This window comes from Oncorhynchus tshawytscha, linkage group LG26, assembly GCF_018296145.1.
Source record: "Oncorhynchus tshawytscha isolate Ot180627B linkage group LG26, Otsh_v2.0, whole genome shotgun sequence".
Taxonomy (NCBI): Eukaryota; Metazoa; Chordata; class Actinopteri; order Salmoniformes; family Salmonidae; genus Oncorhynchus; species Oncorhynchus tshawytscha.
This window is the reverse complement of record NC_056454.1, coordinates 1,809,214-1,831,531: the sequence shown is the minus strand read 5'-3', so window position 1 is coordinate 1,831,531 and position 22,318 is coordinate 1,809,214. Positions and strand designations below refer to the sequence as shown.

The 22,318-nt window shown below is 43.0% G+C and overlaps 1 protein-coding gene across 2 annotated transcripts in view; it reads right to left on the bottom strand.

Moving 5' to 3' along the window:
• Positions 1-1,393: 1,393 nt before the first annotated feature.
• dachd (dachshund d) overlaps positions 1,394-22,318 on the bottom strand; it is a 317,668-nt gene continuing 296,743 nt past the window's right edge. For both annotated transcript variants that reach the window (XM_042306339.1, XM_024388635.2), the window contains exons 9-11: positions 20,227-20,370; positions 13,828-13,896; positions 1,394-2,722 (exon numbers count right to left, since the gene is read on the bottom strand). In XM_042306339.1, the coding sequence (XP_042162273.1) occupies positions 2,685-2,722; positions 13,828-13,896; positions 20,227-20,370 (251 nt within the window). In that variant the 3' untranslated portion in view covers positions 1,394-2,684. The remainder of the gene's footprint in view (positions 2,723-13,827; positions 13,897-20,226; positions 20,371-22,318) is intronic.

The window sequence follows — 22,318 nt, the reverse complement described above, 5'->3', positions numbered from 1 at the left end:
GCAATCTACGTACAATACCCGATTATGACATAGTGAAAACAGGTTTTTAGAAATGTGTGCAAATTAATAAAAAACACATAGCAGAAATATCTTATTTACATATGTATTCAGACCCTTTGTTATGAGACTCAAAATTGAGTTCACGTGCATCCTGTTTCCATTGATGATCCTTGAGATCTTTCTACAACTTGATTGGACTCCAGTTGTAGTGCCTTTCCAAATCATGATTGGACATGATTTGGACAGGCACACAACTGTCTATATAAGGTCCCACAGTTAACAGTGCATGTCAGAGCAGAAACCAAGCCACGAGGTCGAAGGAATCGTCCGTAGAGCTCCGAGACAGGATTGTGTTGAGGCACAGATCTGGGGAAGGGTACCAAAACATTTCTGCAGCATTGAAGGTCCCCAAGAACACGGTGACCTCCATCATTCTTAAATGAAAGAAGTTTGGAACCACCAAGACTCTTCTTAGAGCTGGCCGCCTGGCCAAACTGAGCAATCGGGGGAGAAGGGTCTTGGTCAGGATGTGACCAAGAACCCAATGATCACTCTGACAGAGCTCTAGAGTTCCTCTGTGGAGATAGGAGAACCTTCCAGAAGGACAACCATCTCTGCAGCACTCCACTAATCATGCCTTTATGGTAGAGTGACAACAACGGAAGCCACTCCTCAGTAAAAAGCACATGAAAGCCCACTTGGAGTTTGCCAAAAGACACCTAAAGACTCTCAGACCATGAGAAACAACATTCTCTGGTCTAATGAAACCAAGCCTGAATTCCAAGCGTCACTTCTGGAGAAAACCTGGCACCATTCCTACGGTGAAGCATGGTGGTGGCAGCATCATGCTGTGGGGATGTTTTTCAGAGGCAGGGACTGGGAGACTAGTCAGGATCGAGGCAAAGATGAAGTACAGAGAGATCCTTGATGAAAACCTGCTCCAGAGCGCTCAGGACCTCAGACTGGGGTGAAGGTTCACCTTCCAACAGGACAACGACCCGAAGCACACAGCCAAGACAACGCAGGAGTGGCTTTGAGACAAGTCTCTGAATGGCCTTGAGTGGCCTAGCCAGAGCCGGACATGAACCCGACCGAACATCTCTGGAGAGACCTGAACATAGTTGTACACCAACGCTCCCCATCCAACCTGACAGAGCTTGAGAGGATCTGCAGAGAAGAATGGGAGGAACATTCCCCAAATACAGGTGTGCCAAGCTTGTGGAGTCATACCCAAGAAGACTCAAGGCTTTAATCGCTGCCAAAGGTGCTTCAACAAAGTACTGAGTAAAGGGTCTGAATACTTATGCAAATGTAATATTTCAGTGTTTTTAAAAATAACTAAATTAGCAAACATTAAAAAAAACATTTTTTTTGCTTTGTCATTATGGGTTATTGTGTGTAGATTGATGAGGGGGAATTTTAAAATAAATACATTTTAGAATAAAGCTGTAACCTAAAAATACTTGGAAAAAGTCAAGGGTTCTGAATAATTTCAGAAGTCACTGCATATAGTGTTTTGGAATTAAACTGTTAATTTGACTTCTGAATAAATTGGCTTAAATGAGGAGATTCATTAACTAGTGTTAATATGCGATTATCACCAGTCCATGTAACAAATGAACAGCCACACATTAGGAACAAAAGATGAAACCTTATCCTGGACTAAAAAGGATTTTCATTTTAAATGGATTATGGTTATGTGTCTGGGAAAGTGGCCCCAAGTGTTTCAATAAAAAGTGATACTAACTGTTGCAAAGGGTTACCATTGACAGCCAAAGTTATTTATTTAAAAGCAAAATGTTCGAGTACATTTTCAAAATCAGTTGGGCTTAAGTGAATCAACCCTACGTATTTGTTCAGCATAATATAGGATTTATTAAATATCATAATTCCAGGACAAACATTTACATGCCTGCATGCTTTTTCACCAAAATGGCAGCTATTTGAAAGAATGATGGTTCAGAAATGAAACAAAAACAAACTAAATTCATATGAATGTCGGTATTGTCTTCCTAATAGATCTACTGCATACACAATACCACCTCTTAACTTTATATACACATACCATATTAATCAACTCAGCTTTTGATAGAGTGAGTTAGTGTGTCATTATCATCAGTTCTGGTATATACAACAATGGTAAAAAGGAAACTTTATTGTATTTTCTTCTAATTTAGAAAACATTCAAATCAAATCTCAGTCGTCTCTTTTGATCAACATACGGATAAATAAAAAAAATCACAGAGGTTCTTTCCAAGCGTTATATAGATTTTGTTTACATCTCGGAATTAAACTTGAAATACAAAACACAACCTCTGAGTCTGATCATGTTCAAAGCTTTGTCGCTGGTTGAAATACAGTATAAAAAATCTTCAGTGCTGTGAATTTCTTTGCGATATTACCAACAGTGTACCCCTTGGTACATTTTTACTGTGCAATTATTGATTTTTTTAAACAACCAACCTCAATTAATCAAAACCTGCTTTAGCGACTATGTAATGTTGATATCTGTGAGAAAAAGAGTTTCTACATTCAGACACAACCCTTTTCCGGTGTTTGGCCAAACACACTTCCATTGAACTGCTACAGTACACGCAGTGTGACCTGTTTCTGCTACGAAATCCACCTGGGCTCTTGACAATCTCCGTCAGATTGTTTCTCTTCTTTAGCTCATCATCTTCTTATCAGTACATCACTGTGGTTTTCAAGAACAGTCTTCCATCTGAAAGAAAGGACACAGTAGAGAGGGATTAGCCAATAGCGTACTGGCCATGCTGACTCAACCTTGAAATTTGGGGTTAAGCTTTGTCCTGAGAGTCGCCAAAAACACAACCAGTGTGGTTGCTAGCGTGCGTGATGCTTTCCCACAATAACCTAACTGAATAATAATGTTACATGAAATGTTTGAAGAGGTGTGTTCTGATTTGACAAAATCTTGAAAACATCAAAAAATCTGATCTGAGAACTTCCAATACACATGGAATAGGCCTACTTTTATCCAATACTCTTCCAATGTCCCTATTTGCTCTAAGTTACTCAAGCATATCATCACTCACAACTGTAGATTTAACAACAGATATTAATATTGTTTATCCTACAAAGTTAAGTCTATAATTGTTGCACGAATGATTTGCATCATCTGTTGGATCAAACTGTGGAATCGAGCAGCAGCAGTTGAAGAGACTCCTTATGCCAGTGTTTGTCTGTCTCATGCATTGAAATAGTGAAATAAAACCAGGTCGATACAACTGTCTACACATTTCATCTTCGACAAAAGGCAAATCGTACAAGGAACTGCCCATATCCTACGCTGTCTACCTGACAAATCGTACAAGGAACTGCCCATATCCAACGCTGTCTACCTGACAAATCGTACAAGGAACTGCCCATATCCTACGCTGTCTACCTGACAAATCGTACAAGGAACTGCCCATATCCAACGCTGTCTACCTGACAAATCGTACAAGGAACTGCCCATATCCTACGCTGTCTACCTGACAAATCGTACAAGGAACTGCCCATATCCAACGCTGTCTACCTGACAATTGCACGTCAGATGTGTTAAATACATCTCACCTGACACGCTTGTTTGAAAATAATATTGCACTCATGAAGAGTTTTACACATGACACTTCCTGTATGGAAGGAGTGTTTATTGAACCATAGGTGTTGCGTAAAAACCCAAAGAGGGTGGCCAGCAGAGATAGGAGGGATGGGCTGAGAGAAGCTGAGGGTTGGGATGTGGAATTGGAGTTGCTGTGCGGGAGATAGAATGATGGTCAAAGATAAAAGTGAAAAAAAACTGAGGGGCAGTGTTTTTACAACTAATGCCGGTTTGCCTGAGGCTGATGCCGTGCAGGTGTTTGTACACATGCATATACACACACTCTCATTCAAATAAACACATACAGTACAAGAACACACACTTACATGCAATAGTGCCAGACATGCACACAAACATATACAGTTGGCATTGCTGTTATAATTTTAGTTGTCCTTGATGTCCTTTGTTTTACATTTATTTTAATTGTGTTTATTAAAAAAGAAAATGCATTGTTGTTTGTTGTTTTTCTTGTCTTTTTTCTCTGTAGTTCATTCTCTTGGTTCTGTTTTTCTTGTCTTTTTTCTCTTTAGTTCATTCTCTTGGTTCTGTTTTTCTTGTCTTTTTTCTCTTTAGTTCATTCTCTTGGTTCTGTTTTTCTTGTCTTTTTTCTCTTTAGTTCATTCTCTTGGTTCTGTTTTTCTTGTCTTTTTTCTCTTTAGTTCATTCTCTTGGTTCTGTTTTTCTTGTCTTTTTTCTCTTTAGTTCATTCTCTTGGTTCTGTTTTTCTTGTCTATTTTCTTTTTAGTTCATTCTCTTGGTTCTGTTTTTCTTGTCTTTTTTCTCTTTAGTTCATTCTCTTGGTTCTGTTTTTCTTGTCTTTTTTCTCTTTAGTTCATTCTCTTGGTTCTGTTTTTCTTGTCTTTTTTCGCTTTAGTTCATTCTCTTGGTTCTGTTTTTCTTGTCTTTTTTCGCTTTAGTTCATTCTCTTGGTTCTGTTTTTCTTGTCTTTTTTTCTCTTTAGTTCATTCTCTTGGTTCTGTTTTTCTTGTCTTTTTTCTCTTTAGTTCATTCTCTTGGTTCTGTTTTTCTTGTCTTTTTTCTCTTTAGTTCATTCTCTTGGTTCTGTTTTTCTTGTCTTTTTTCGCTTTAGTTCATTCTCTTGGTTCTGTTTTTCTTGTCTTTTTTCTCTTTAGTTCATTCTCTTGGTTCTGTTTTTCTTGTCTTTTTTCGCTTTAGTTCATTCTCTTGGTTCTGTTTTCTTGTTTTTTTTCTCTTTAATTCATTCTCTTGGTTGTTGGTGCATTTTTTTAGGGGGTGGAATTATTATTATTTTTTCTTCTTGCGGGTGGGGGGGGGGTGTCGAGGGACAGCTATTGGGGAACTGTGTAGGGGATCTTGGAGGGTTCGGGTTCACGTTTTTTGGCCTTGTGGGAGATCTGTCAACGTGCCCTTGAGCAGGGTATTGACCCTGGATGCTTCTGTCGTGTCTTTGGCTTTGCCGGATTAAGTGAAATGACATGCTATTCTATAAAATCATTTCTCCGTAATTAATATTACCTGATTGAGCTAATCACGTAAATGTAATTAACTAGAGAGTCGGGTACCACAAAATAATCTTAAAGACCTAGTTGAATTTTACATCAATAGCAGTCTATATTAATCGTCATCTTAACTTAGTCTCATCTGAAAGTTGTAAATTCTTGGTTATCTGCACGAACCCTGGCTAACAATTTGAATCAGCAATACAAAATTGGGTTTAATAATTTATTTACTAAATACCTAACTAATCACACAGAATTACATATACACATAATTAAATCATAACTTGATTACAAATGACGTCATAAAGGAAAACGTCCCTAGTGGGCGGAACAGATATGAGAGCTTGTTACAGAAAGAAAAGGGGCTGGGTTTGAGTGAAGGAGCGGGAAGACTGAGGAAGAAAGGCCGAAGCTGTGCTATCGTAAATACAGTATCTTATGCATTCTAAATTACCGCCCATTTGGAAAAGGAAAATGCAATGAATATTTACTCTGAGCTGCGCTTCGGTAGGTTGGTGATAGATGGAAGGCCGTGTTGCCCAACCGAGTCCTTTGAAGAATGTCTCTGGTTGTCAATTGGCTACATTGTAGTAACGTCGATGGGTGATAGACGGGATACTCTGTCTGTTCCTTCCTAACACTCGTTGCATCTGCTGTTGCTAACTCAACGGCTAGGAGGTATCACTTCTGTAGTGAATAAGATTTCAAAGTTCATACCATTCGCAACCAAAGCTCACGCTGATGTTGGCTTGGTTCTGTAGTTATTATCTGAACCATTCTGACATAGGACCGTCATCCTCACGTCCTCGGAACAGGAGGTTATATTGTCATCAAGGGCTTATATAGGAAGGGAGAGGAGTGCGTGTTTGAAAGGTTTTATAGCTGGCGCAGTGGTTAAGGGCGCTGTACTGCAGCGCTCGCTGTGCCAGCAGAGACTCTGGGTTCGCGTCCAGGCCCTGTCGTAACCGGCCGCGACCGGGAGGTCCGTGGGGCGACGCACAATTGGCCTAGCGTCGCCCGGGTTAGGGAGGGTTTGGCCGGTAGGGAAATCCTTGTCTCATCGCGCACCAGCGACTCCTGTGGCGGGCTGGGTGCAATGCGCGCTAACCAAGGTTGCCAAGGTGCACGGTGTTTCCTCCAACACATTGGTGCGCCTAGCTTCCGGGTTGGAAGGCGCTGTGTTAAATAAGCAGTGCGGCTTGGTTGGGTTGTGTATCGGAGGACGCATGACTTTCAACCTTCATCTCTCCCGAGCCCGTATGGGAGTTGTAGCGACGAGACAAGATAGTAGCTACTAAACAATTGGATACCACAAAATTGGGGAGAAAAAGGGCTAAAAAAAATTATTATAAATAAATAAGAAAAGTTTTATAGCCCATGTCCCTTCACATGGGCGGGCCACTGATTGAGCAGAGCCCTATCTTATGAAAACCCAAATCTCACATTTTAGAAGCTAAAAATCACATTTCATCCCATCACGAATAATTTAATATTCAAACAATTAAATTGAACAACAATTCCATGTGAATCCGATAACTCTGATGTGTAGACTTTCCACTGTAGAGTTGATGTCATCTTATCATTGATGAGAATGTCTCAGATGACAACCGAACTGACATCATATCCATTAAGTACCACCGCATATGTTCAATTGATCGGATAGCCAGAATACAGTTCATTTCCCCCCACCTTCTGATATTCCCAGAATCTCTATGTTAACCAAGGGTTTTGCAAATGTAACCTCAGTAGGGTAGAGAGAAGAAAAGGGGGGAAGCGGTATTTATGACAGTCATAAACCTACCCCCCAGGCCAACGTCATGACACTTCTGTGTGTCACTCTGAATGGGAGTCTGTTGGATGACTGGTATGATGTAGTTGTTGAGTGGCTTCACTGCAAGTATATTGTATGTTTCGGATATTCAATAAAAAGTGTTTATTGAAAAAGGCAGAGCCATTCTTCTCTGATGCTATAGCTAGACACCTGCAACCTAACGAGCTTTGTCCATTTTCAAAGAACACTCGTCTCTGAGTGGTACGCCTGAGCGAGCGGAGCTGCCTCTGACGCGGGGCTGGTAAAAGCATCTGTTAGGCGCAGCTCAGGAGCATGTTTGACATTTATTACCCCCGTATTTCCTCTGCGCTGCATTACTGTGCCTTAAGCAGCCCTTTCTTCTCTCTGGCAGTGAACCTAAATAATTAAATTTAGAAAAGCACACCGAGAGACTTAAAGCAGCGACAGCTTGAGGAGAGCGATGTGTTGCTGCCTGGCAGTCAGATATGACACAATGTGAGGTCCGAGACATAGAGTGACATCTAGTAGAAAATGGTACGTTTGTTATAGGCTTTGAAGAGACTCACATTCATTGATCTTCTGTAATCTCACTATTGGACCATTTAACCTTTGGCCTCTTAAGGCCCATGGCACACTGGCAATATTTTGAGCCATATATGAATCAGAGGAGCCTCTCAATTCTATATGGAAAATGCAATATAATATGATGAAACCTTCCTCCATAAACATTTTGATGAGTACATGTTCTCACTCACTAATATCCTAAATCTCACAACCAATGATACAACACTTTATGATAGGAGAGCATCCATCACTGCACCGTGTACCTAAATCCCTTGCCTTCTGTCGTCGATGCATCAGTGTGCTGTATGTATGTGTATGAAAAGCTGGGTGGAAAAAGAACAAAGGCTTGTTGTGGGGAGGTGGAGTGGAAAGACAAACACAGGGGCTAATTATCTGAACCTGCCGTGGGTCTCCAAGGTATTGCACTCTGGCCGCCTCTATTCAAGCAACACTGCAGAGTTATGTGTAAAAGCCATTACAGTGTAAATGCAAAGGGCTAAAAATAAAGGGAAGAGAGGAAGGTGGTGGTGGTTGGAGGGGGTTGGATGGGGAGGAGAGTAGACACATCCATGGTGGATGAAATGCTATGCCACCTTTCTCTGCCTTTCTGTCTGATCGGCTTCACTGTCACAGCTGTTTATAGGGAATTGTGTGAATGGTATGGGGAGGTGAAAGTGTGGCTGATTATCACTTTTGATAAGTTGTGAAGTAACGCATCAGGCATAGTAGTGTGCAAAACATCACATTGCTCAGGGAAAATAAAACGATCAGGAGAGAATTAAGAAATTTATTTTTGACATAAGGTTCTCTTGGAAATTGTAGACACCATTTTCAATTTGGGCAAACAAATTGGTGGAACTCCCTGCATGTTTGTTCTGTTTTAATCAACTTACACCGCCTCCAGTTTGCAATATTAGTGCAAATGTTGAAACATACTGATTTCCATTTTTGAGTGAGAAATATTGATGAAAGACTCATTAAAATATGTAAAAACTTTAGCCATTTGTATAATGAAATCAAGATGAAAAGTTCATTAAAGGGGATAAATATTTCATTAGATGCTGAATAAAACAATGCTTTTTGGGCTTCTCTCAGCATAAAATTCCCTTTGAAAGATTAATTAATACATTTACATTATGCAAATGTAGCTCATGCAAATATTTTATGAAGACAATTAAAGGGCTTTTTTCATTTTTTTTGCTTCAGTGACATTCATTCATTTAATTTTTATTTTACATGAACTGTTTTGATGTTTAATCTCGCAACAAAGAACTTTATCTCTCAGCGCAGGGTCATGTTAACTTGCCCAACACATCGAAGGGCAAACAGGTTGGAACCAGAGAAGAGATACTGGGGAAGATATTCAGGCGAGAGCTGCAGTCCCAGTAGCATGGCTGTCTGGTAGCTGCTACAACGGCCAGAACTGCCTCTTGGAACCGATTCAAAAGCACTGCAAAAGCAATTAATAAACACAGACTGTGTTAATATCGCAGAATTAGAGAAGTGTGACAAAAGACAAATAGAAATAATTAGTTACCTTAAAAATTATGCTCTCGTTAATTTGTTTTCTCGCTCTCTCTCGCCCTAGCCTGAGCTGTGTGTTGAAAATATAACATACATTTCTCTTGGCTTTTATGCGTGTGATAGGCTTGGGTGTTTTTTACGCGTTTTCTTTGCTTGTGTAATTTATCAACATCATTTTTTGCCATTTGAGGGTAATTACGGTTTACTAGGCTGTTGGCAGAGGAGGGGAGAGCAGAGGAGACATGGGTGGCAGACAAATGCTTCTCTAATTGAACAAAAGCACACATTGTTCCATGTTAACTCAACCTTCTCCTATGTCTATTCTTTAAGGCCATGATCACTGGCATTGTGAGCCGAAGAAATGATGCTTCATAGCTACAGTCAGAAAGGCATCTGCTACTTTGCCAAGTTGTAACATTAGAGAAAACATGTATGTTTATTGTCTATGACACTGTCAATCTACCATGGCAATAGTTGGTACATGGCAATGACTATTTCTTTGATCACATACAAAGAAAATTGTACTGTAATATAATAAGGATGTTTGAAAAGTTAACAATCCATTTAACAATTCAACTATAAAGAGCTCTTCAATGTCAATCTTAATTCTTCTAATTTCAAATTAAGGCTGCTAAATATACTAATTTAGCATCACATGGGGGGCTATAAATATTCTCTATCCAAAAGTGAATATTTTTAGTCAAATTCTGACATTTGGTTTTCCTTTTTTGGGACAGCCGCCCTTTTCGCATCTCTCCACTGACTGAATGGCATTTCATTAAGCAAGAATCCTCCCTCCTTACGGTACAAATTCTCAATTTGTTCGCTTATTATTTATTATTTGACAAAAATATAATTTTAACCCTGTGAGACCCAAGCATTTGATTTACCCCTCAAAGGCTAATAAGGCTCTGATTATGAATATTGTAAATTTGAAGTTTGTAGGAAATATTTATGGAAATCTGGAAAAAAATGGAACATTGTGCTTCAATGGTAGCAAAACATCTGTGGTAAGAAAACTGTCAAATTCTATTGAAATCATCTATCTTACTTTTTACCATAAATGGCTGTCAAAGGCAACTTTCTGACCTAATATACCCCACCGTTTCCCTTCCAAATTCTGCAAATACTTCAAGAGTAATTTTGATGCCTCATCTACACATCAAAAATGTATATCTTTAATAAACAATGTGTGGTTTATTAGGTCAGAATACTGCCATTGGCGACCATTTATGGTTAAAAAAAAAGTAAGACTTCCCAGCAAACGGGACGTCCTAACGTTCCCATTAGGTCCTTTAAGGGTTTCGGCGTGAAGTTATCCTATTGACGTTCTTGAAAAGATCTAAGAACGTTGAGGGATGGTACCAAGGAAACGTTCTCTGAGAAACCTTGTCTAGTTCACTGTAAGTTACCAGGACATCACTAAGGACCAATGTCTGGACCTTTTTAGGACATACATGTACTAGTCCTTAGGACATTGTGTGATGGTCCCAAGGAAACGTTCTCTGAGGGACATTTGTCTAGTTCCCTGTAAGTTCCCAGGACCATGTCAGGACGCTTTTAGGACGTTATCAAGGACATACATTTTATTAGTCCTTAGGTAGGACATTGTGTGATGATCCCAAGGGATCGTTCTCTGGGCTAACTTTTTATAGTTCCCAGTTTGTGCCAGGTACGTGTCATGGTCCCCTGAAGGTCCCCTGAACGTTCTTGGGACATTCTGTCATTGTTCCCTGGATGTTTAATGTAGTTCCCGGGTTTGTCCCGGGGACGTCCTGAGCAAATTTTTAGGACGTTCTCAGGATATTGTGTCATGGTCCCCTGAAGCTTTTGTCTAGTTCCTGGTATCATAGTGTGTAATCTTCCTATTTTCCAGGGGAAATTGAGACCTCTGTCAGTGATAAAGCGGTGATGTTAGGAAGAGGTGGGAAGGAAGGGTGGGAGAGACATTTTTGGGGATTATTAGAGGAAGACGTAATGATACTAATAAAGAAGTGAGAGGTGTTGTGACCCCAAATTGCACCATATTCCCTACAATCTCCTAGTTATTTTGCCCAACCAAGGTATTATAATCCCTGATCAACTCCCAGCTGAGACTTTTTTTTAACTTCTCACTTTATTCTAAACATGCACCAATCTGGTTTTAACTTCTCACTCTATTCTAAACATGCATCAATCTGGTTTTAACTTCTCACTCTATTCTAAACATGCACCAATCTGGTTTTAACTTCTCACTCTATTCTAAACATGCATCAATCTGGTTTTAACTTCTCACTCTATTCTAAACATGCACCAATCTGGTTTTAACTTCTCACTCTATTCTAAACATGCATCAATCTGGTTTTAACTTCTCACTCTATTCTAAACATGCATCAATCTGGTTTTAACTTCTCACTCTATTCTAAACATGCATCAATCTGGTTTTAACTTCTCACCGTTGACCATTCCCTACTCATTAAAAAACTGTCTGAAATGGGAATGGATAGGGAGTCTAGCAAATGGTTTAAGAACTACTTGACCAACAGGACACAACCTGTGTTTTCTGATTGTGTCAAGTCTAGTTTACTCAATATTATAAAAGGTGTACCACAGGGTGTCACGCCCTGACCTTAGAGATACTTTTTATTTCTCTATTTGGTTAGGTCAGGGTGTGATTTGGGTGGGCATTCTAGTTTGTCTGTTTCCTTGTTGGCCGGGTATGGTTCCCAATCAGAGACAGCTGTCTATCGTTGCCTCTGATTGGGAATCATACTTAGGCAGCCTTTCCCACCTGTTTTTGTGGGTAATTATTTATTTTCTGTGTGTGTTTGTGTGTGCCACGGTTGCGTCACGTTCAGTTTCTGTTTACCTGTTTTTGTGTGAAGGTTTCACTTTATTAAAGATGTGGAACTACATGCATGTGACACGGGATGATTTTGGGACATGTTCTAGTTACTATCTCGTTACTATTTATATAAATAATATTGGTCTATGTATTAAATGCTGTAATATTCATCTGTATGCAGATGATACGGTTATGTAAGCCATCGCACCGACTAACCAAGCTATGTTACAGCTGCAATCTGATTTTGTTACATTACAGAAAGTCCTTATTGATTTAAAACGTGTACTTAATACTGGCAAAACTAAATATATGTTGTTCTCTAATTCACTGAAAAATGTCTCAGATGGGCTACACATTCAGTCATTGGAGGGTTCTCTCGCGAGCGGGTTCCTGCCTATGAAAATTTGGATTGATAAAGATCTAACGTTTAAAAAACATTCTGATGAGCTAGTTAAAAAGTTAAGATTTAAAGTGGGCTTTTTAAAAATATTTTTTAGAAATGAACACCAAGAAGCAGATTGTAAAGTTTTTGACTATGGTGACACCATTTAACAGAATGCAGATTCTACTACTCATAAACCTTCGGAGGCCATCTACCATAGCCCCCTTCCCTTTATGACAGGTGATAGTTTTAATACTCATCACTGCAACCTGTATCAGAAGGTCGGCTGGACCGCACTAAAATCCCGTAGATCACTTCATTACTCCCTTCTTGTTTACAAAGCTCTGCTCCACAAGCCTACAACATACCTCACTTCCCTGTTGAAATATAAACATATGAGACACCAAACCCGTTCGCAGGGTTGGTTAACTCTTCAGGTCCCACTTGTCTCCACTATCCGCATTTAGTTTTAATGCACAGCAGTTATACCTCACAAAACAAATGATTGAGTTTACTGAAGTGTGCAACTGTTTCAATTGATTATTCTAACTTGTTGTAATAACCTAATGTCATGTATTTATAGCTCTCTTGCATTGTTTTATATTTTTGTTGTTGCTTAATTGTTGTCCTCAGGGCACCATTGTAAATGGGAAACTGTTCTCTGCCCTGGTCAAAAGCAGTGCAATAGATGGGGCATACAGTACATAGGAAATAAGTGTAATTTGGGATGCAGTCTTCAGAGGTTATCACCACCCTCCACTTCATATCCAAGACCCCACAAGGCAAACAAACAGACTGGGATGCAGTCTTCAGAGGTTATCACCACCCTCCACTTCATATCCAAGACCCCACAAGGCAAACAAACAAACAGACTGGGATGCAGTCTTCAGAGGTTATCACCACCCTCCACTTCATATCCAAGACCCCACAAGGCAAACAAACAGACTGGGATGCAGTCTTCAGAGGTTATCACCACACTCCACTTCATATCCAAGACCCCACAAGGCAAACAAACAGACTGGGATGCAGTCTTCAGAGGTTATCACCACCCTCCACTTCATATCCAAGACCCCACAAGGCAAACAAACAGACTGGGATGCAGTCCCAGTTATCACCACCCTCCACTTCATATCCAAGACCCCACAAGGCAAACAAACAGACTGGGATGCAGTCTTCAGAGGTTATCACCACCCTCCACTTCATATCCAAGACCCCACAAGGCAAACAAACAGACTGGGATGCAGTTTTCAGAGGTTATCACCACCCTCCACTTCATATCCAAGACCCCACAAGGCAAACAAACAGACTGGGATGCAGTCTTCAGAGGTTATCACCACCCTCCACTTCATATCCAAGACTCCACAAGGCAAACAAACAGACTGGGATGCAGTCTTCAGAGGTTATCACCACCCTCCACTTCATATCCAAGACTCCACAAGGCAAACAAACAGACTGGGATGCAGTCTTCAGAGGTTATCACCACCCTCCACTTCATATCCAAGACCCCACAAGGCAAACAAACAAGTGATTAATGTCCCCCCCCCCCAGTGCTGTGGCCCAGATGGCAAGCTGTACACTTCAACAGCAGGCAGAGTTAACACTAATGCTCAGAGAGAGAGGAGAGAGAAGAGAGTGCGAGATATCAGGTTCATGTACCTTGTATTGCCCTCTCAGCATCTGTTCTTCCAGTGCTGCGGTCACTCTCCATCTCTGGGGTCAGTGAGTCTGGGACAGCAGAGGGATAGAACACAACCGCTGTTAAAGTGGAACTGACAGTGTTTTAGCAACATGAAACCTTATTAAAATATGTTCATATACACCCCCAGGAATAATATGAAACCTTTTTTAAAATAAAAAATAAAAAAACATTTTCTGACAAGCGAGCACTTAGACATGGTCATTTTCCCATTTTCATATATTCATCGAATGTTTAGGAATGGCATTTGTGAAGATTATATAGCAATATAGAGTGGGAAAGCGTCCGGCTACTATTCTCCATTGTTTATCAGTGCAATGTTGATGGCCAAAGCTAGCTGAAAAAGGTTTAGAGGGTTAATCTAATGTTCCCGTATTATATTTTATCTCATCTCGCTCTGGCTAGCATTAGTTGTTGATCTTTTTGTTGCTGATGTGCATATGCAACTGAGGGAGAGAGAGCCTGCCTTTTCATGGTTGTTTGATCAATAGGACTGTGAAGATTCACAATGTAAGAGCACTTCCGTGGTGTTAAAATATTTGCAGAAACCCATTCAGGTGTATTTGGTTGCTTTTGGTGAATGTGTTCTGATGATCTAAAGTTGTGCTGTTGCTACTGCCTGTAATCACACAGTCCAGTTCAAAGTGAATGATGTCCCATGTGACAAATGGCTAATTTGCATATATACCTACTGTAGCTCTGATTGGCTATGGCGCACTGACCTGTTTAGAGTCCGGTCCTGGACAAGACAGATGTTTTTATGAGGTTTTATTTACTGCAGTGTCCATGAATTGTCCAAACACATAAGATGCTGTATATAGCATTTTAACATTTATATTAACAAAAGAGAGATTTTTTTGGGGGGGGGCACTGCCTGGATCACCAGTGCGGTTGAACGCAGCATTGATGTATGGTGCATTCAAAATGTATTGTAGTTGAATAGCCAGCCTAGGCTACTGCTCAAATGCAATGCAATTTCAGTTTAATTCACCAATGTGTGCACATCAGGCTGTAATTTCATAAAGTAGATGACTTAACTGTTGACTTATTTATATTCGCTTGTGTGTCCTATGCGGCCCAGCGGGCCTTGTGTCTGACATGTGCACTGGCCTATTAACAACGTTATGACTGACTGGTGATCATTGCCCTTGCTAGTTTGATTGTATTGACATTTCCAGCCTTAGTCATCTGTTTAAGTTCAAAATATTGAGTCATTTAAACTGAAACAGTGCATCCCGAATGGGTGGAGGCAGCAATGTGCCAGGCCAGCTGTGATTTACAACACAATAGCAATATAACTACAAGAAATGTATTGCTTAATTATATTAATCATGCAATGAACTGAATCCATATATTCTGCCAACAATGCCTTACTGTACATCATGGAATTTTGAGTCAAATAGAACCTATTTAAAACCTCTTATAATGTTTGTTTCTGAACCATAAACTGGGAATTTGATATTTTTGACTGATATTATGATTGTCTGTTAGTTTCATATCTGCAAAGTAGTTAAAATGTTGTCTGTTCCACTTTAAACACCCTTCACATGGACCAGCCACACTAAAAGTTTTCACTTAAAAACTCAATTTCCTGTAAGTGAAAAATACAATAAGACATTGAATGATCAGTCAGATTGCTGAATCATGATTTAGCTTGATATAACTTATGTTATATGTAAAGACAATAACCTATAACACTATGAGTTATTAGCACAACACTGTGATTGAGTGTAACTGCGATCTATTGTCTTTAGCTAGCACTCAAAACAAAGGAAAGAAGAAAATAGGAGAGCAGTAGAGCACAGTACAGGACAGGACAGTACAATACTCTATGATCCCCCAAGAAGCACATTTCTTTGCTGCAAACAGTGAAAAACAGAAAGCATATAAATATGCCACACCCTGATCTGTTTCACCTGTCTTTGTGCTTGTCTCTACCCCACTCCAGGTGTCACCCATCTTCCACATTATCCCCAGTATATTTATACTTGTGTTCTCTGTTTGTCTGTTGCCAGTTAGTTTTGTTTCATCAAGCATACCAACGTTTTCACCCGTGCTCCCTTCTGTCTCTAGTTCCTATATCTAGATTTCCTGTTTTTTGACCGTTCTACTACCTGCCCTGCCTGTTGTTCTGTACCTTGTCACACCACTCTGAACTGGCCATGATGAACCCAGCAGACTTGGACCACCTCTGCAACGCTGTTTCCTCCCAAGGAGCCACCAAGAGTTGCTTCGTGTTCTTGTGGATGGGTTCCAGACCTTGGCGCGTTGGACACTTTGCTGGAGCAATTCTGCTGGTTGTTTGTCAGGTAGCCCACCACAACGGTAACCTCCCATCTCCTCAGTAACCTGGCTGTTAGCAGCACGGCCTCCCTGGCCACCCGGCTTCCCGAGAGCCCCGCTTCGCTGGAGAGTCAGGAACCTGTTGAGCGTTTCTTGCGCAGAGTTCTCTCATCATTGAGCTACAGCCCTCCTCCTTCCCCTTGGACCTCTCAAAGATAGTGTACTTCATCACGCTGAGGTCCGGGAGTGCTCTTGCCTGGGCTATGGCCATTTGGGAACAGCAGTCGGCCATATGCTTCAGTCTGGAAAAGTTTGTGGCGGAGGTGAAGAAGGTTTTTGATACTCAATTGTCCGGGAGAGTGGCTGCCCGGAAGTTACACCAGCCTTGGCAAGACTCCTGTAGTGTGACAGACTTTTTCCGTTTGTTGGCATCTGAGAGTGTCTGGAAACCGGAATTGCTGTTCGACACGTTCCTGCAAGGAGTATCGGAGGAGGTTATGGACAAACTAGCAGCCCGGGAACTACCGACGGATCTCGACTCGCTCATTGCCTTGACCATCCTTGACCATTGACCATCGATGGGCGGCTACGGGAATGCAGGAAGGAGAGGGGGTTTGATTCCACTCGCCCGCCCAAGGATTCCACATTGCCTCCCGGAAGTCCCAACGTCTCCGTTGCCTGTCTCCGAAGTTTGTCGAATTACCTCTTCCTCAGCCAATGCAACTAGGCAGAGATAGGCTGTTCCCAGCTGAATGTCTACACCGGCTTCACACGAAGAGTTGCCTGTATTGCGGCACTACTGTTAATTTCGTGTCCTCATGTCCAGTAAAAGACCAGGCTCACCAGTAGGGGGCAAGTAGTCTGGTGGGCCATACGGAGAACATTTACTCTCCCCTTACTCACACCCTTTCCATGCCATCTTGCTGTGGGGGAACCAGTCAAAATCTCTCCGGGGACTCATCGACTCTGGGGCCGATGAGAGTTTTATGGACGCTACCCTGGTGTCCGAGCTGGGCATCCCCACTCAGCCCCTCTCCATTCCCATGGATGTTAGAGCGCTGGATGTGCGCTCTATAGGCTGGGTCACCCACAATACCACTCCTATCAACCTACGAGTGTCAGGGGAACCACAGCGAGGCTATCCAATTCATGCTAATTATTGGGGTGGCATGTAGCCTAGTGGTTAGAGCATTGGGCCAGTAACCGGAAGGTTTCTGGATGGTAGAAAAATATGTTGTTCTGCCGCTGAACAAGGCAGTTAACCCACTGTTCCCCGGTAGGCCATCATTGTAAATAAGAATTTGTTCTTAACTGACTTGACTAGTTAAATAAAGGTGAAATATATATTTTTTAATTAAGTCTCCTCAGGTTCCCGTGGTATTGGGATTCTCTTGGCTCCAGCGACACAATCCCCTTATTGACTGTACTGCCATGCCCATTGCCTGAAGCATAACCTGCCCCAGGACATCTTCGCCATTCCCACTGAGTACCAGGACCTCCGGGAGGTTTTCAGTAAGGCCCGGGTCACTTCACTTCCTCTGCACCGACCCTATGATTTCGGAATCGACCTTCTCCCAGGCACCACACTGCCCCGGGGACGACTGTCCTCTCTGTCCAGTCCGGAGACCAAGGCTATGGAGACCTACATCGAGGACTCCCTAGCTGCAGGGTGTATCTGTTCTTTCGCCTCCCCCGCAGGCGCAGGGTTCTCTTTGTGAAGAACAAGGACAAAACCCTGCGCCGGTGCATCGATTACCGGGGCCTCAATGACATTACGGTGAAGAACCGCTACCCGCTACCACTCATCGCCTCAGCCTTCGAGCCGCTCCAGGGGGCCACCGTTATCTCCAAGTTGGACCTGCGGATGCCTACCACCTGGTGCGGATAATGGGAGGGGGACAAGTGGAAGACTGCCTTCAACATAGCCAGCAGTCACAACGAGTATCTGGTCATGCCATTTGCCCTTTCCAATGCCCCAGCTGTGTTCCAGGCCCTGGTCAATGACATTCTCTGCGACATGTTGAACCAGTTCATCTTCGTCTACGTTGACGACGTCCTTATTTTCTCCCACTCAGCCTAAGAACACGTGCTCCACGTCCTACAGGTCCTCCAGCACCTTCTGGAGAATCAGCTTTTCGTGAAAGCTGAGAAATGCGAATTGCATCGCTCCACCATCCCCTTCCTTGGTTACATCATCGCTGCAGGGAATGTACAGATGGATCCCGGGAAGGTGAGAGTGGTGGTGGATTGACCCCAGCCTATGTCCAGAGTGCAGCTGCAAGATTTCCTGGGACTTGACAACTTTTATCGGCACTTTATCCGGGGCTGCAGCACCCTGGCTTCCGCTACGATGTGGGAAATCGTGAGCTTCTCGCGGTGAAGATGGCGTTGGAGGAGTGGAGACACTGTTTGGAGTGGGCGGAACATCCGTTCATTGTGTGGACGGATCACAAGAACCTAGAATATCTCCGCACCGCCAAGCATCTCAATTCCAGGCAAGCTAGGTGGGCCCTCCTTTTCATCCGGTTTTACTTCTCCCTCTCCTACCGACCAGGATCCAAGAATGGCAACGGCACTCAGCTGGGGAATAGGGAAGCAGGTCATTGGGCGCAGCATTCCCAGCTGTACCCGGGGGGGGCAGATAACCGGATGTTTGTTCCTGACACTGTCCACTCCTCGGTCCTGGAGTGGGCCCACTACGGCCCAGCTCATAATGCAGCACGTCTTCCGGATCCATGGACTCCCGGTGGAAAAGGTCTCCAACCAGGGGCCTCAGTTCTCATCCCGCTTCTGGAAGGCGTTCTGAACGCTCATTGAGTCATCGGTTCTACCCTCAGTCCAACGGCCAGTAGAAGGGAGCAATCAAGACCTGGCGATGACTCTTTGCTGCCTTTTCTCCGCCAACCCCACCATCTGGATCCAGCAACTAGTGTGGGTTGAAATTGCCTGCAACACCCTCACCTGCTCTGCCGCTGGGCTCTCGTCTTTCGAGTGTTCAAAGGGTTATCAGCCCCCGCTCTCCCCCCTGCATGCGGAAGAGGTCGGTGTACTCTCGGCCCAGATGTTTGTCTGCCGCTGTCGCCGTACCTGGAAGAGAGCCCAGTCGGCTTTTCTCAAGACCACCTACAGGTATCGATGACAAGTGGACTGCCACCGGACCCCGGCTCCCCGGTATCTTGTCGGGCAGAGGGTATGGCTGTCCGCTCGAGACCTGCCCCTCCGGGTGGATTCCTGCAAACTTTCGAAAGTTGTTCGTCTTCTGTTGCCCTGTACACTCCATATACATCCGACTTTTCATGTGTCTAGGATTAAACCTCACATATGTCTCACAGCCCTATGTCTCCTGTTTCTAGGTCCACCCCTCTTCCCGTCTCATCGACGGCCAACCGGCATACACGGTGAGGCGCTTCCTGAAGGTTCGACCACTAGGCAGGGGATTCCAGTACAAGGCTGACTGGGAGGGTTATGGCCCAGAGGAGAGGTGCTGGGTCCCCGCTAGGAACATCCTGGACCCACCCAGGCCTCACCCTGGTCAACCAGGTATGCGCCCAGTTAGGACACCAGGTGGCGCCCCTAGAGGGAGGGCGGGTACTATCACAACCTGTTCACCTGTCTTTGTGCTTGTCTCCACCCCCCTCCAAGTGTCACCCATTTTCCTCATTATCACCAGTGTATTTATACCTGTGTTTTCTGTTTGTCTGTTGCTAGTTCATCTTGATATGTCAAGCCTACTAGCATTTTTCCCGTGCTCCTTTCTGTCTCTAGTTCCTGTTTTCTAGCTTTCCCAATTTTTGACCAGTCTGCCTGCCCTGACCCTTAGCCTGCGTGTCGTTCTGTACCTTGTCACATCACCCTGGATTACTGAAGTCTGCCTGCCCTGTGCCTGCCTGCCGTTCTGTTGCTTTCGGACTCTACTTTGGACTACAGACCTCTGGAAGCCCTTGACCTGTCGTTTGCCTGCCCCCCTGTTTTTGTAATAAACTTTGGTTACTTCAAAACTGTCTGTGTCTGGGTCTTCTCCTGAGCCTTGACAACATGAAAGTAGAGTGAAACAGAGAATAAAAAACAACCCTAACCATTGACTGAGCGCAGGCTCTCTGAGGGTGACGGCTGTTTGATGCAGTGTTCGGCCTGCTCCCTCCTCTTGGACTCATACTCCAGAGCCTCCTGCAGTTTCCTCTTAGCCTTCTTCTCTTTCTTCAAACGCTTCTGGACTATTGCTGAGGGAAAAGAGAGAAGAGGATAAATATATCAAATAAATGTTATTTAATCGTTTTCTATCTAAGCATATCAATTAGGAATAAATGGTTATTTACAATGACTTGGCAAGTGGCAAGTGTGGTGAGAGACAAGATAAACATATTAGGGCCGGCTCAAGCCTTTTGTGGGCCTTAAGCGAGATTTGTTTGGGGGCCCCCCACCTGACGGCAGAGAGAAATGTATTTGTTCAAAAGTACATTTCCTGCAATTAGAATGGTGTCGGAGAGGATGGCTGACGGTTTACATGCTCCTAACCAACTGTGTTATTTTGTTTGTTTGTAACTTATTTTTTAGCTTATTTTGTACATAATGTTGCTGCTACCGTCTTTTATGACCAAAAATAACTTCTGGACATCAGAACAGTGATTCCTCACCACGAACTTCCTTTAACGAGTCTGACGTGAAGGATATACTGCTTTCCCGGGAACAGGACCAAATCCCTGTCATTAGCGTGAAGAGAAGACGGCAAAAAAGGAGGTGGATGTCGGCTACCTTCTGAGAATTCGTAGGTGAGCAAGTAAACCCCCACTGCCATCTGTTGTATTGGCCAACGTGGAATCATTGGAAAATATAATCAATGACCTACGAGCAAGATTAAACTACCAACGGGACATTAAAAACGGTAATATATTATGTTTCACCGAGTCGTGGCTGAACGACGACATAAATAACATACAGCTGGCAGGTTATACACTGTGTTGGCAGGATAGAACAGCAGCCTCTGGTAAGACAAGGGGTGGCGGTCTCTGTATATTTGTAAACAACAGCTGGTGCAAAATATCTAAGGAAGTCTTGACGTTTTGCTCACCTGAGGTAGAGTATCTCATGATAAGCCGTAGACCACACTATCTACCTAGAGAGTTTTAATCTGTATTTCTCGTAGCTGTCTACATACCACCACACACTGATGCTGGCACTAAGACAACATTGAATGAGCTGTATACCGCTATAAGCAAACAGGAAAATGCTCACCCAGAGGCGGTGCTCCTAGTGCCCGGGGACTTTAATGCAGGGAAACTTAAATCTGCTTTACCAAATTTCAACCACCATGTTAAATGTGCAAGATGTGCAAGCAGGAAAAAAACTCTAGACCACCTTAACTCCACACACAGAGACATGTACAAAGCTCTCCCTCGCCCTCCATTTGGCAAATCTGACCATAATTCTATCCACCTGATTCCAGGTTACATCAAAAATTAAAGCAGTAAGCACCAGTGACCCGGCCAATAAAAAAGTGGTCAGATGAAGCAGATGCTAATCTACAGGTCTATTTTGCTAGCACAGACTGGAAAATGTTATGGGGTTCTCACGATGGCATTGAGAAGTACACCACATCAGTCACTGGCTTCATCAATAAGTGCATCGATGACATCGTCCCCACAGTGACTGTACGTACATTCCCCAACCAAAAGCCACGGATTACAGGCAACATCCTCGCATAGCTAAAGCCTAGAGCTTCCACTTTCAAGGAGTGGGACACTAATCCCGCACTAATCCCGCTATGCCCTCAGACGAACCATCACCCAGGCAAAGCGTCAATACTGGACTAAGATTGAATCCTATTACACCGGCTCTGACACTCGTCTGATGTGGCAGGGCTTGAAAACTATTATGGACTACAAAGGGAAATGCAGCCGCGAGCTGCCCAACGACGCGAGGCTACCAGACGAGCTAAGTGCCTTTCATGATCGCTTCTAGGCAAGCAACACTGTAGCATGCATGAGAGCACCAGCTGTTCCAGACTACTGTATGATCACGAACTACGTAGCCGATGTGAGCAAGAACTTTTTACAGGTCAACATTCACAAAGCTACTGGGCTAGACAAATGACCAGAACATGTACTCAAAGCATGCGCGGAACAAATGGAAAGTGTCTTCACTGACATTTTCAACCTCTCCCTGGCCAAG